A 13,161-nucleotide genomic window follows, 5' to 3' on the forward strand; every position below is an offset into this window, starting at 1 on the left:
ACTAAGAACTACAGAACTAAACTACTTTACAAAGCCAGCAGTGAGTCTGTTTGAGTCTGTTTCACAACCTGAGTTAAAACGTTCTCATCAGACACTTTGGGTGCTTCATGACTTTATCGCTTTCATGTTCTTAAAGAGGAAACGGGGCACAGATTAATATTCAGCTTTATTTTCCAGGTCAAAGTGTACAAACTAGATTTCTCTGGTTAACACAGAAGGATGCTGATAAAGATGGAAAGAACCTGAACAAGCTGTTATTGGACTCGACATTTAAAAACAATCCCCAGCGAGGATAAGACTGTAACGTTAATCTGCTCCTGGTGCTTACTGTCGTATGTTGCTCAACATGAACTTTTAGGAGAAGCTGATGAAGCACCTTTGCCTCCTGATGTCACTGCAACACCTGAAGAATCTGCTTTGTTTCACCGCATAAAGAAGACAAACGTTAAAAGGTGGTTTTCTTGTACGATGTCATACAAATCTAAGTTATTATTAACTAAGGAAATGACACCAGCTGATGAGACTCTTAACCATTTAAAGCCCAAACCTGTGGTTTGTCCTCTAAATGTGAAACATATGTCTTCTTTTTAACATGTATTTGTTAACAGTGTTGGGAAGGTTACTGTTAAAATGTATCCCACTACAGATTACAGATTACATGCCCCAAAATGTATTTTGTAACGTATTCTGAATACTTTGGATTACTTAATATATTATCATGCTTTTTACAACTACATGAATGTCCTATTGCTGTGTGATTTATTACTATTACTGAAGGTTACTCTCCACACCAACACCAGGCTGCAAGTACAGGTGACCTGGGCCGTGAGACTGAGACATCAGAGCCTCTTAATGTGTGTTTGTTTGGGTTTCCACCGGCGTGGAATTACCAAAAATAGAGCATAGCCGAACATATGAAACAGGAAAAGACCGCCGTGTAATCCACTTATTTCAACAAAGTAACTGTATTCTGATTACCACCTTTTTCAACTGTAACTGTAACTGAATACAGTTACTCATGTTTTGTATTTTAAATACGTGACTGCGGTACATGTACTCCATGTACTGTTGCGTAACAGCGTCATGTTCTACACGTCGTTCTTCCAGCATCATCATATTTTAACTCTCTGAGATTTGGAAACAAAACACTGATTTCGTCTTTGGACTGTGACACTTTCAGTGTGAATGAAACAGCTTCAGAGCTTAAAAGTGTTTGTCAGCCAAAAGATTTGGCGAGGCTGTCTGCTGCCTATGTACCTGTCAGGCTGAAAATATTCAACACATAGAGATAAAAACTGCTGTGTGGTCATGGCTCCATTAAATTCAGTATCTATGGGCACTGGTTCAGCTCAGTGGGATGATCAGACAGCCATATGCTGCACGGTTGAGTGCGGCCGGCCCGGGTTTGAATCCGACCTGCGGCCCTTTGCTGCATGTCCTTCCTGTCAGTCTTTAATGTCCTTATGAGAAAAAAATCACTATTTAATGTAGAAAAAGAATCAGAAAATATCACCCTACTCAGACTTGCATGATGTCATCAACGCCCTCAGGGTCAGAGGTCATGACCATGACACCTGTGGTCAGCGAGCACTGGATGAGAGGCAAGGGAGCTGCAAGGCAAGAGAGGCCATTCTTACTGTTGTTAAGCAGAGTGACGCTTCATCACAGCGCGGACGTTTGAAAACATCTGAACGTATAAATAAACAGTCTGTATGTAAACAAAACAAAGGAACAAACAGCTTTGTCTCTTCATACGACACAGGTTAGATGCTCCGTGTTTTCTCCCTGCTGTACCTATCAAATGTTCTTTAGTTTCACAGAAATTAATGCAGACGTCAGAAGCGTCGATCCAGGCATTTAGACTCAAAAGCACAGATTTCCATGAGCTCAGGCTTTGTGTGTTTTAAGCCTGTTGGGAATAACATTTACTCCGAGTTCGAGCACCTGGATTTCTTTTTTCAGCATGTTTGAAAACAGCCTCAGTAATCCGAGAAAGTTAACGTGTGCATGCGTCAGTTCAATTCAGCTTTATTTATAAGCCACCGAATCACAACAGCAGTCACCTGACGCTGCTTAATACTGAAAAGTAAAGACCCCACAACGATGTTCTTATTTCAGATCAGGTCATTGCTCGTGTCGCCTGCATTACTTTCTCTTCATGCTGGACATGAACTCCTCAGATGTGTTTGTATTGTTGTCTTTGCGACTTTGATCTCACCTGCAGCCTTTTGTTGTTGTTCTTGTTGTTGTTGTCATGGTTGCTGTTGTTGTTCTTGTTGTTGTCGTGGTTGTCGGGCTCTCTGAGCTTGTCGTTGTCTCTCCTGACTTCTCTCCCTCCCTGCAGCTGAGATCGTTAGTGCCGCCATCTTGCAGACGCTGATCTTCTCCTTGCTGCTTCCGGCTTGGCTTCCCGTGCTCCTGATTGGCCGATCGCTGCTGCTGATGACCCTGCCCCCGGTGTTATTGGTCCTCCCTGAACTGCTGATCCTCCCTCCAGCATGACTGCTGAGTCTATTACTGCTACCAGCGACTTTGGATCCGCTTCCTGCGCCGGTTATCCGGTTCCCAGCAGCCTTTGAACTGCTTAGCCACCCCCCACTGCCCCTGATCCTCCTCCCGGGGCTCGGAGCTCTTTGCCTGTTGGTTGTCCTCTCTCCCCCGCCCCACCCTGCACTCCCCACGCTGTGCCCACTCGCTGAGCTGTAAACAGGTTTCCATCCGCCGCTGCCCGTGCCGGTGAATCTCCCCACGCTGCTGCTGCGCCTCACGACACTGGCCAAGCTCAGCCTGCCACCACTTCCAGCACTGTTGAGTCTACGCCCACTGCTGACGTAGCTGCTGGGAGGACTGACCATCTGGCTGCTGCTGACCCTGTCAGCACTATCAGCTCTGCTCACACGACCAGGACTCCCACAATACACTGTCCACGCCCCACTGCTGAACCTCCCTGCTCCTGGTGTTCCTGGTGGGCTTGTTGCTATGTGTGTGGCTGCTGAGGGACAGTCTTTGCTATCGCTGCTCGTGCATCCAGCATGCCAACCGTAAACCTTCAACTCCCCACAGCTAAATATCCCAGCTCCTGGTGGGGTTGTGGCTGAGTTTGTGGCAGGTGAAAGGCGTTCTTTGCTCTCAGCACTCAGCGAGCTATCGCTGCCAGCCCAGCTGTTCTTACGTCCAAGACTGCCTTCGTAAAATATCCACTCTGCACTCCCTCTCCTCCCAAATCTCCCTGCTTCTGGTGGACTTGTCACAAGATTTCCATTCATGGATGAGTTTTCTCCACCCCTTTCATTGGGTAAGCTAGTCCCAGCGTCTAAGCTGTTCTGGCGTATAAGACTGTCACCATAAACCATCCACCCCCTACTTCCAAATCTCCCGTCTTCTGGAAGATGTTCCTTGCTCCCTGAGTTAGGTAAGCTGACACTCATATGTCCCAAGCAGCCACCATAAGCCATCAAGTCTCCACTGAATCTTCCCTTTACCGCTGCTGTACCCACTTGTGCATCTCCACTGTTGCTAAAACCTCCTGGCTTGCTAAAGGCCATTCCTCTGTTGGAAGGGGTATTTCCAAAGCTTGCTTCTTCGGCATTACCTGTTTGGTTCTTCGCTTGCCAGTCACTGTTTCTCTGCCCCCTCATACCTCTATTCATAGTCACACCTCCTATCTTATCTTCATCTGCAGGACCACTTACATCTTTGCCTCTGGACCTTCTTGCATCTCTTCTGCGATAAAGGCCTCCAAAACCAAGCTGTTCCTCTCTGTCTGCTATGATACTTCGTCCATCTCCAAACACCGAGCCTCCATGACTGCTGCTCACCTGAAGGCTGCTTCTCTGACTGGTTGGTCTAGAACTTATCTTTGTGCCATTCAGCTTAATTCCCCTTCCTTCATAACCTTTAAATGGCCTAAAAAGCACACCCCGGTTTCCCTCTGACGTTATGACTTTCGTATCTCTGTCTTCTGGCAATGACCCATCTCCACTAAACGATACCGACTGTCCGTCCTCTTTTGTTGACAGAATGAATTTCTCTCCTGGGTGAACATGTGCATTTGCCTCAATTAGATTCAGACTTCCTGCCTCTTCTTTTACATCACTATCTGGACTGAGACATACGTCTGAGTCATTTGGGCTGAGGTAATTTTCTGGGTCATTTGGACTTGGAAGTAGATCAGGACTTGCAATGTGGTCTTCCACATCTACTGGGCAAAACACCTGATCTGTAAGGTTTAGCATGACCTCGGTCTCATCTGGACTCACACATATTTTTGGGCTCAAGCAGCTAGGTGAATTTGTTTCACCAACTGCCAAATGGACTTCTTTTGGACTTTGTAGCTCTTCGTAAGAGGAACAGCTCAAACCGACACCAGAATCTGTTAAACTTGTAGATATATTTGACGCCTCTTCACCTGAAAGATCACCTGTCTCCTTCTTAGACTCGACTGGATCCAGCTTCAACTCGCTGGCATTGTTGACTGTTTTCATTTCATCCACTTCTGCCTTTAAACTATCTGTATGTTGGATATAACACTTTTGGTTTTCCTTGCTTTCTGGAGAAGAAATGCCGACACTGGTCCATGAATCTGCATCCTTCACAAGTTTGTTGTTGGACATATTTGTTAAACTTTTATCTAAACTCAGGACAATCAAAGTATCTTCTGCTTCTTCCTTTCTGTCTACAAGCCCATCATCCACCTCAGTCATATCCTCAGTTGGGTTTAAACATATGTGTGGATCGTTTGGTGTGAGATCCGGTTCTGGCTCAGTGGAACTCTTCACTGAACACTTTTCTGGATTCAAGCATGCATCTGGCTTTGTTGGACTCATTGATTCCTCTTCTCTTGGACTCTGATGCTCTTCAGGGCTGGAGGAACTTAAAGCCACACCAGAATCAGTTAGGCTTATAGACATTTCTGAGTTTGTAGCACTGAAATATATCTCCTGACTTTGCAGATTTATCAGCTCATTTTCTGATTTAAGACGGTTCATCTTCACTTCCTTGCAGTCGTGGAGTTCTTCTACTTTGTCTACTTCTTCCTTTACGTTCTCAGCACTTGTAGTTTTACTGTGAAGCTTGTTATTAATTTCTGAGATACTAGACAAAAAATGTTCATTGTCATGCACTGCAGGTTTGTCTTCTGTGAGTTTCTTCAGTTCAGTTTTGGACAATCCCAAACTCTGATCAAGGATTAGAACATCTTCTGTGTCTACTGTTTCAGACCTTCCATTTGTTCCTTTATCGGTTTCTTTCATAAGGGCTACCTGAACCTTACTTGATCTAAACACTGGAGGAGATCCTGGCTTGTGCACTGTACTGACATTTTCATCCATGTCCCTGACAGCTTCTGGTGGAGTCTCAGCCTCCCTGATGATGATCTTTGTTGGATCTTTTTCCTTTGCTTGGAAGGAGGCTTCAATTGGATCCATCTGAGTAAAGATGAAAGCTTCTCTCACTTTTACCTCAACAGCAACTGGTTTGCAGAGATGAAACGAGGTCTCATACATTACAAAATGTGTTTTTTGAATTACGTCTGGTCCTGCAGAAGGAGTGTTTTTGTTAGTTTCCATGTCTGTCCCTGTGTCAGTAGAGAGTGAACCAGCTTGTTTGGAAGTAAAGGTCTTGACCAAAGCTCGCACGTCTCGGCTAGTTTGAGCCCCAACATCACGATCTTTAGTAAGAACTTCCACAGGGCTCCTCTGTCTGCTGCCTGTCTCTGTAGATATGATGGACTTGCACACTTTTTTATAAAGCACTACTGTTCTCTGGTTTTCAGAGTTTTGGATGGTCTCCATCAGAGGCTTGGTCAGTGTTCTAGGTGAGTTATTTGGATGTTTGTTATGGACAAAATCTGACTGGGCTGCAGTCGCTGTTTTCGGTGAAACTATTGGTGTTTCTTCAAGAGTGTGAACGCGGCCGCCATGAACACTGACGGTTCTGTTCACCGTCTTGTTGCTCCTGAATGTGGGTTTTCTGGTCTCAAGACAGGAAGATCTGACATCTGGCTTGGAGTTAAAGTCGACATGTGAAACTCTAAAAAGATAAAACAAGACAAAGGCAAGAGCAAAAAACTAAATTTTAATAACTGAAAGGGGACGTATTTATCTATTCCTCTATCATCATCTCATACCCCTGACGGTCCGCGCTGTCCAGCAGCTGCTTGTAGTCCTGTATCTCGGCCCCCAGTTGGTTCTTGACGTCCAGCAGTGACTGCTGGTCTGCAGCCTGCTGTGCTGCAGCCTGGAGCACCGAGTCCAGGTCTCTGCACAAACCATCTGCTGACTCCTGTAGGACCACCAGCTGCTGGAGTAATGACTCCTTCTGCTCCCGACCAGAGGACTCCAATACCAAGACCTGGACAGACAGGAAGACTCATTCTAATCCTGTTTTTTATCTTGACTCTGATGGTTTTGGTTTTGTCTTTCAGTCCTGACTTTGAGAAAACTCTGGAGTTGTTTCTAGTCTGACCAGCTTTTGGCTTCAGCTGTTGATTGGCTCTTTGGGGGGAGGAGTTCATAAAACACGTGTTATTGTGAAGATTATCTTGCTAAACTAAAGCATCAACCCAATCTAGAAGACTGGAAAAAACTAAATGACATGTGGCTGAAGGAACCAGAGGAACTCATAGGTGGGCCTACAGGTTCCTGGTCGGAACATCGGAGTGCTGGTGTGTGGTTTGATCTTACCGCAGCCTGAAGTCGCGTCAGTTCTGCTGTCAGACAGCACACTTCTCTCCTCATTGCTTCTAGCTCAGCTCTGTCAGCGTCTGACCCCAATGAAGGGTCAAAGGTCACCTGTGAAATGCTCTGCATGGACAGCTGAACACAAAACACCTGTTAAAATGCTTTTGCATTATTATCCTTATTAATGTTTCCTTTATGTTAAAATACAGGTGTGCAGGTGTGCATGTGCCTACCTGAGTCTTGCACCTGGGTTTGCTCTTGTTCTTGTCCAGGTGTCCAACACTCGTCTGTCTCAGGTGGTCCACCTGTTGGATCAGGTCTGAAGACTCAGTGATGTGCATCTCAGCACATCACTGATATCTGGGCCAGGAGAACCTGCATATCCTACACAGGTAGGCAGGAAAAGGGGTGTAGGTTTTTTTAAGCATCCAGGTGAGATTGTTTTACCTGCTGGTGTTGAGTCTGCAGATCCGCTTTCTCTTGCTTTTGCTCATTCAGAGGATTCTGAAGCTCAGGCAGACTGTGAACTTTCAGGACCTCCCCCACCAGCCCGAGGTCACTAAGCTCCGCCTCCAGCTGAGTACGCTGCTCACGCACCTTTTGGCACCTGCACACACAGCAAAGGATCATGGGACACGTCTTCAATTACCTGTTTAGTTGTTCAGCTATATTTGGCCACGTTGTTGCGTGTAGGTGTGATCATCCTTGGACGACAGGGTGGAGCGTTAAGTTATCAGAACTACAGATTAAGCTAGCAGACAGCTAGCAGCTACAGCACGGTGATGAAGCGAAGCTTTGACTGGTTTGAATGATGGAGGAGTCGCGTGATTTTCTAGTTGTCACGTTAAATTACAGAAGTGTGACAGTTACATAAACGTGTTGGGATGAAAACCTGCATTTTAAACTGAGCTCATTCTGCAGACTCTGTGATGGTTTTTATCCCGTACAGGCCTCTGCACTCATACACTGACGTGCATTAGAGACCCATGAGGCAGGTATGACTACATCGCTGGTGTGGCTCTACCTTTCTTTGAGGTTGAAGACGGTGAGTTCTGCTTCGAGTAACTGAAGCTTTGCCTGAGCCTGGGCCGAGAGACATTCACTGATCTGTGAGAGACAGAGAGAAGCTTTATTCTGTGGTGGGAGGTGGTGCAAACGTCTGGGCGGAGAATCACAAATAAATGGTTGATTTCCTTAATGACTTCTCTGGTTTTTACAGGACATGCCAAAGTTCAGGTTTTTAGTCTGTCACATTTTGGACTCGTCCAAACCCGTCTGACCATTAAACACAGGTACAGCATCCTGACACCACCTGAGAAACTCGTTTAACCTTTGATTGTAAGGTTAAAACTGATTAACTGGGGCACGATCTGATATCGTCGTGTTGGTGTTGTTCCCAGATCATCATACTAAATGTTGATGCAGGATCAACATTGCAAGTGACCAATCAGAATGTTGTGACATCATACTTATGCGACTTCGGGAAAAACCGCCGTAAAACCAAAAACTGTACTTAAGCTGCGAGAAAGCGCCTCTGTCCGCCGATCAACGGACCCTGACCCTTTAATAAACGCTGAGCAGAACTGATATTGTCCTTGCAACATTGGAATTTCATAAATGCATGAGTGGCTTGGCGCGCAAAAGAATAACGTCACAACAATGTGATTGGTCACTTGCGATGTTGAACCTGGAACAACATTTTCATGATGATCTGGGAACAACACCAACACGACGATATCAGATCATCCTTTACTGGGAGCCCTCTGGCACTGACTCACTTCTGGAGCCTCTAGTGGACGTTAGAGGAACTGCAGGCTTTGCCAGTGTTTGGCTTCATTTTCCAGCCTGCAGGTTGATGCCTGGATCAGATTGTTTGGCTTTGACTTGGAACAGAACTGGTAAATGTTTTAATCTCTGGGCTCGACTGAGGACTTCATCATTAAATTATCTCAGAACTGCAGAGACTCTAAAGCTGCGACAAGCTGCAACAAGAATAAATTTGACATCAGGTTTGTTTCCAGCTTCGCTGTCTGCACATGTTCTTTCCTTTACTTTATGACTCCTCTGACATATCGCATCTGTTAACAGCAGAACACCTCAGAGTCCTTCAGATTTATCTCTGGTTTTAATCACAGGAAATCCAAGTTGATAAGAAAGGAAGGACAGAGCATGTAAGAAAGAAAAAGTGAAGGACTGAAAGGAATGGACAACAAAGATGCTGAACTGTGACAACGCAAGACCATGCCCATCCTTTATTTACAGTCTACCTGGCCCTGCAGCAGGGAGGCGGACCTCAGGTGTCCGTCCAGCCACCTCAACTCTCGGGGACACTTTCTGTCCAGCTCCTCCTCAATCTGATGCTCCAGCCTCTGATTGGCTGCCTCGAGATGCTTGACCTGCACAAACAAACAAACAAACAAACATTCTCTGTCATTCTGTTGTACGAGTGAATCACCGTGTTCTCTGCGTACATTCACACAGCTCTGGGAAACATTATCTTTCAGATCTTAGTTTTAAACGTGACATCATGAAACACAATCTTTGGTTCATGATTATTCCATTTAATTTCGTTTTATTGTGGTCTTAAAATTTCAAATCAATAATTAATCAGCCGTGAGAGGACCATTTGTCCTCCTGCCACAGAACTTTATAGATCAATCTTTAAGCAGTGCAAACGTCTATAAAGAAATCGGATGTTTTTTTGTCCTCCAAGTCTTTCAGATCCTTTTAACTGTTGCTCATTAATCTCAGTTGGAACAATGAAGCATGCTGCCTCCATCCTACCTGCTGCAGGTATGAAGCCAGCCTCCTGTTCAGCTGCTGCAGGGCGGCTCTCTCTCTGGATAAACAGGAGCTCCCGCCGCTGCCCGGAGCTGCCGTGCTGGGACACACCGACCCGCCGGCTCTGCTGCCACGGAGAACCAGCCAAGAAATCATCTCAATTCAGTTTCATCAGCTTCTTCAAAGCTTCCTTTAACAAACTCTGTCGTGTTCTGGAGTTCTGGGTGTCTGAGGCAGGCGGTCTGTCTCAAGTGTGTCAGGAGCAGATGGAGCTCAGGTTTAATCTGCTCTGAATATTGATATTCAGAAACAGGTCTGAGCAGGATGGCAGCCCTGCCCAGCACGCTGCATCCAGCAGCCGTCGGGTTTACACTTGTTCTGCAGATGGTGTGGCTCACACACTCCTGTAACCTGAGAGCCAAACCTTCATTTACAACCTGGAAAATCAAATCCATCAAAACTCAACAAGATCCTGCAACAGAGAGACTGTTAGAGAGCGTTTACTCAGCCTGGACACATCGCAGCAGCCTGACTCTCCTTACAAACCTTTAAAGGTCAAAAGAAAAGCAGCCTGAAAATGCTAACTGCTAACTGGTTCTCATACTGTGATTTTCTGCTCTGAGCAGTTAAAGCACTTTATACAACATGCCTCTTTCCTGCGTTCAGATTCAGAATCAGAAAGACTTTATTTATCCCCAAGCGGCAATTAAGATACAACAGAGCAGCATGATGTTAAAGATAAGGACAGGGCACAAACAGGCAATAAGAGTGAGATAATAAATACACAGAATATACACAGTTTTAAAATTAAAGTGACTGAAAGGTGAATAAATAACTGTAAGTGAGTAAAGAGTTGGTAGTATAAGAAGAGTGTAGTTTCTGTTTCTGGTGGGGGAAATGTTCTTATCGGCTGGAGTTAAAAAGCAGAGCTGCTTTAGGGACAAAGGTGGCGCTCCTCCTCCTCTCAGTCCTGCAGGAAATGCAGTGGAGGCGTCGCCCAGAGGGGAGCCACTGAAATGTGAGGTGAAGAATGTGAGAGGGGTCGTTGATGATTTTGGCTGCCTGTCTGAGGACCTGTTGGCTGAAAACCTGCCAGAGTTCTGACAGGCCGATGACTGTAGAGCACACTGATGCAGTGTGCTGCAGTCTGTTCCTGTATGAAGGCTGAGGGAGTGGAACCAGCAGCTGATGGACAAGGTCATGGTGCTTTCCAGGAAGGCATCGTAAAAAGTCATCATGATGGGTGTGCTAACTCCTAAGGAGGTGTAGCCGTTGGTGGCACCTCCTGAGAATCTCCTCTGTGTTGGCAGAGAATTTCAGGAGGTTGTCAAAGATGGTTCCCAGGTATTTGTGCTCCTCAACTACCTCCACTGGCTTCCCGTGGATGGTGGTGGTGACTGAAGCAGCCAGATCTCTCTGCCTACTGGAGAAGGTCACCACCATCTCTTTGGTTTTGCTCACGTTCAGTTCAAGTTTGGAGCTGTCACACCACTCTACAAACTCGTGGTCCGTGGTGTTGTGAGGGCCTGACAGCAGTGACAGGAGAACTGTGTCGTCAGCATATTTAACCAGGTGACAAACAGTCAGAGCTCTGTTGAGCCAACCATCCCTTTAACGTTAACTAGTAATGACTTCATGAACTTCTTCACAAATAACATTTTTATCATTAGAGAAAAAATTACCAGTAATCATCCCACAGATGTAATATTATCTACAGCTACTCTTAGTACCATTGATGTTAAGTTAGACTCTTTTTCTCCAACTGATCTTTCTGAGTTAACTTCAATAATTACTTCCTCCAAACCATCAACGTGTCTTTTAGACCCCATTCCTACAAAACTGCTCAAAGAAGTCCTGCCATTAATTAATTCTTCGATCTTAAATATGATCAACCTATCTCTAATAATCAGCTATGTACCACAGGCCTTCAAGCTGGCTGTAGTTAAACCTTTACTCAAAAAGCATCTCTAGACCCAGCAGTCTTAGCTAATTATAGGCCAATCTCCAACCTTCCTTTCATATCAAACATCCTTGAAAGAGTAGTTGTCAAACAGCTAACAGATCATCTGCAGAGGAATGGTTTATTTGAAGAGTTTCAGTCAGGTTTCAGAGCTCAGCACAGCACAGAAACAGCTTTAGTGAAGGTTACAAATGATCTTCTTATGGCCTCTGACAGTGGACTCATCTCTGTGCTTGTCCTGCTAGACCTCAGTGCAGCGTTCGATACTGTCGACCATAATATCCTAATAGAGCGATTAGAACATGCTGTAGGTATTACAGGTACTGCACTGCAGTGGTTTGTATCATATCTATCTAATAGACTCCAGTTTGTGCATGTAAATGGAGAGTCCTCTTCACACACTGAGGTTAATTATGGAGTTCCACAGGGTTCAGTGCTAGGACCAATTCTGTTTACATTATACATGCTTCCCTTAGGCAGCATCATTAGAAGACATAGCATACATTTACACTGCTATGCAGATGACACCCAGCTCTATCTGTCCATGAAGCCAGATAACACACACCAATGAGTTAAACTGCAGGAATGTCTTAAAGACATAAAGACCTGGATGGCCGCTAACTTTCTGCTTCTTAATTCAGATAAAACTGAGGTTATTGTACTCGGCCCTGAAAAGCCTAGAAATATGGTATCTAACCAGATTTTTACTCTGGATGGCATTACCTTGGCCTCCAGTAACGCTGTGAGGAACCTTGGAGTCATTTTTGACCAGGACATGTCCTTCAACGCACATATTAAACAAATATGTAAGACTGCGTTCTTCCATTTGTGCAACATCTCTAAAATTAGAAATATCCTGTCTCAGAGTGACGCTGAAAAACTAGTTCATGCATTTATTACTTCCAGGCTGGACGACTGTAATTCATTATTATCAGGATGTCCAAAAAACTCACTGAAAAGCCTTCAGCTGATCCAAAATGCTGCAGCAAGAGTCCTGACAGGGACTAGAAAGAGAGAGCAGATTTCTCCTGTTTTGGCTTCCTGTTAAATCCAGAATTGAATTCAAAATCCTGCTCCTCACATACAAGGTCTTAAATAATCAGGCCCCATCTTATCTTAATGACCTTGTAGTACCATATCACCCTATTAGAGCACTTCGCTCTCGCTCTGCAGGCCTACTTGTTGTTCCTAGAGTATTTAAAAGTAGAATGGGAGGCAGAGCCTTCAGTTTCCAGGCCCCTCTTCTGTGGAACCAGCTTCCAGTTTGGATTCAGGAGACAGACACTATCTCTACTTTCAAGATTAGGCTTCAAACTTTCCTTTTTGCTAAAGCATATAGTTAGGGCTGGACCAGGTGACCCTGAATCCTCCCTTAGTGATGCTGCAATAGACGTAGGCTACCGGGGTTTCCCATGATGCACTGGGTGTTTCTTCTTCAGTCACTATGTGTTAACAGACCTCTCTGCACTGAATCATATCTGTTATTAACCTCTGTCTCTCTTCCACAGCATGTCTTTATCCTGTCTTCCTTCTCTCACCCCAACCAATCACAGCAGATGGCCCCGCCCCTCCCTGAGCCTGGTTCCGTTTATTTCTACACTTTGTTTGTTTTACCTGTTCGTATTTATCTCATTATTGGCGCTTCACCGTCAAACCAGCAGGGGTCCCTGGAGGACTCATCATTTCTTATTAAATAACACGAAGCAGGAGCCTCAGCCAATCAGCGTCAGCCTGTCGAGC

The 13,161-nt window shown here is 45.2% G+C and overlaps 1 protein-coding gene across 1 annotated transcript; it reads right to left on the bottom strand.

The window, feature by feature from the left end:
* Positions 1-1,551: 1,551 nt before the first annotated feature.
* LOC146712089 (uncharacterized) lies at positions 1,552-13,101 on the bottom strand. The gene is made up of 11 exons (XM_085452983.1): positions 13,077-13,101; positions 10,744-10,987; positions 9,465-9,588; positions 8,948-9,076; positions 7,705-7,787; positions 7,128-7,287; positions 6,914-6,985; positions 6,684-6,830; positions 6,128-6,351; positions 2,219-6,030; positions 1,552-1,610 (listed from the first exon to the last, which is right to left on the bottom strand). Exons 1-10 carry the CDS (start codon positions 13,099-13,101, stop codon positions 2,253-2,255), a joined length of 4,986 nt encoding a protein of 1,661 aa, XP_085309109.1. The 3' UTR covers positions 1,552-1,610; positions 2,219-2,252.
* Between the last annotated feature and the right edge of the window lie 60 nt (positions 13,102-13,161).

Source organism: Copadichromis virginalis, linkage group LG4 (genome assembly GCF_057382275.1).
Source record: "Copadichromis virginalis isolate Kocher_CV1m ecotype Utaka linkage group LG4, C_Virginalis_male_GT1.1, whole genome shotgun sequence".
Lineage (NCBI taxonomy): Eukaryota > Metazoa > Chordata > Actinopteri > Cichliformes > Cichlidae > Copadichromis > Copadichromis virginalis.

Coding starts and splice junctions, on each gene's coding strand:
- LOC146712089 (XM_085452983.1), bottom strand. CDS start 13,101: ATGAGTCCTCCAGGGACCCCTGCTG. Junction 6,831..6,913: donor AACCCAGGTGCAAGACTCAG/GTAGGCACATGC, acceptor GCATTTTAACAG/GTGTTTTGTGTTCAGCTGTC. Junction 6,352..6,683: donor TGACGCGACTTCAGGCTGCG/GTAAGATCAAAC, acceptor CTGTCTGTCCAG/GTCTTGGTATTGGAGTCCTC.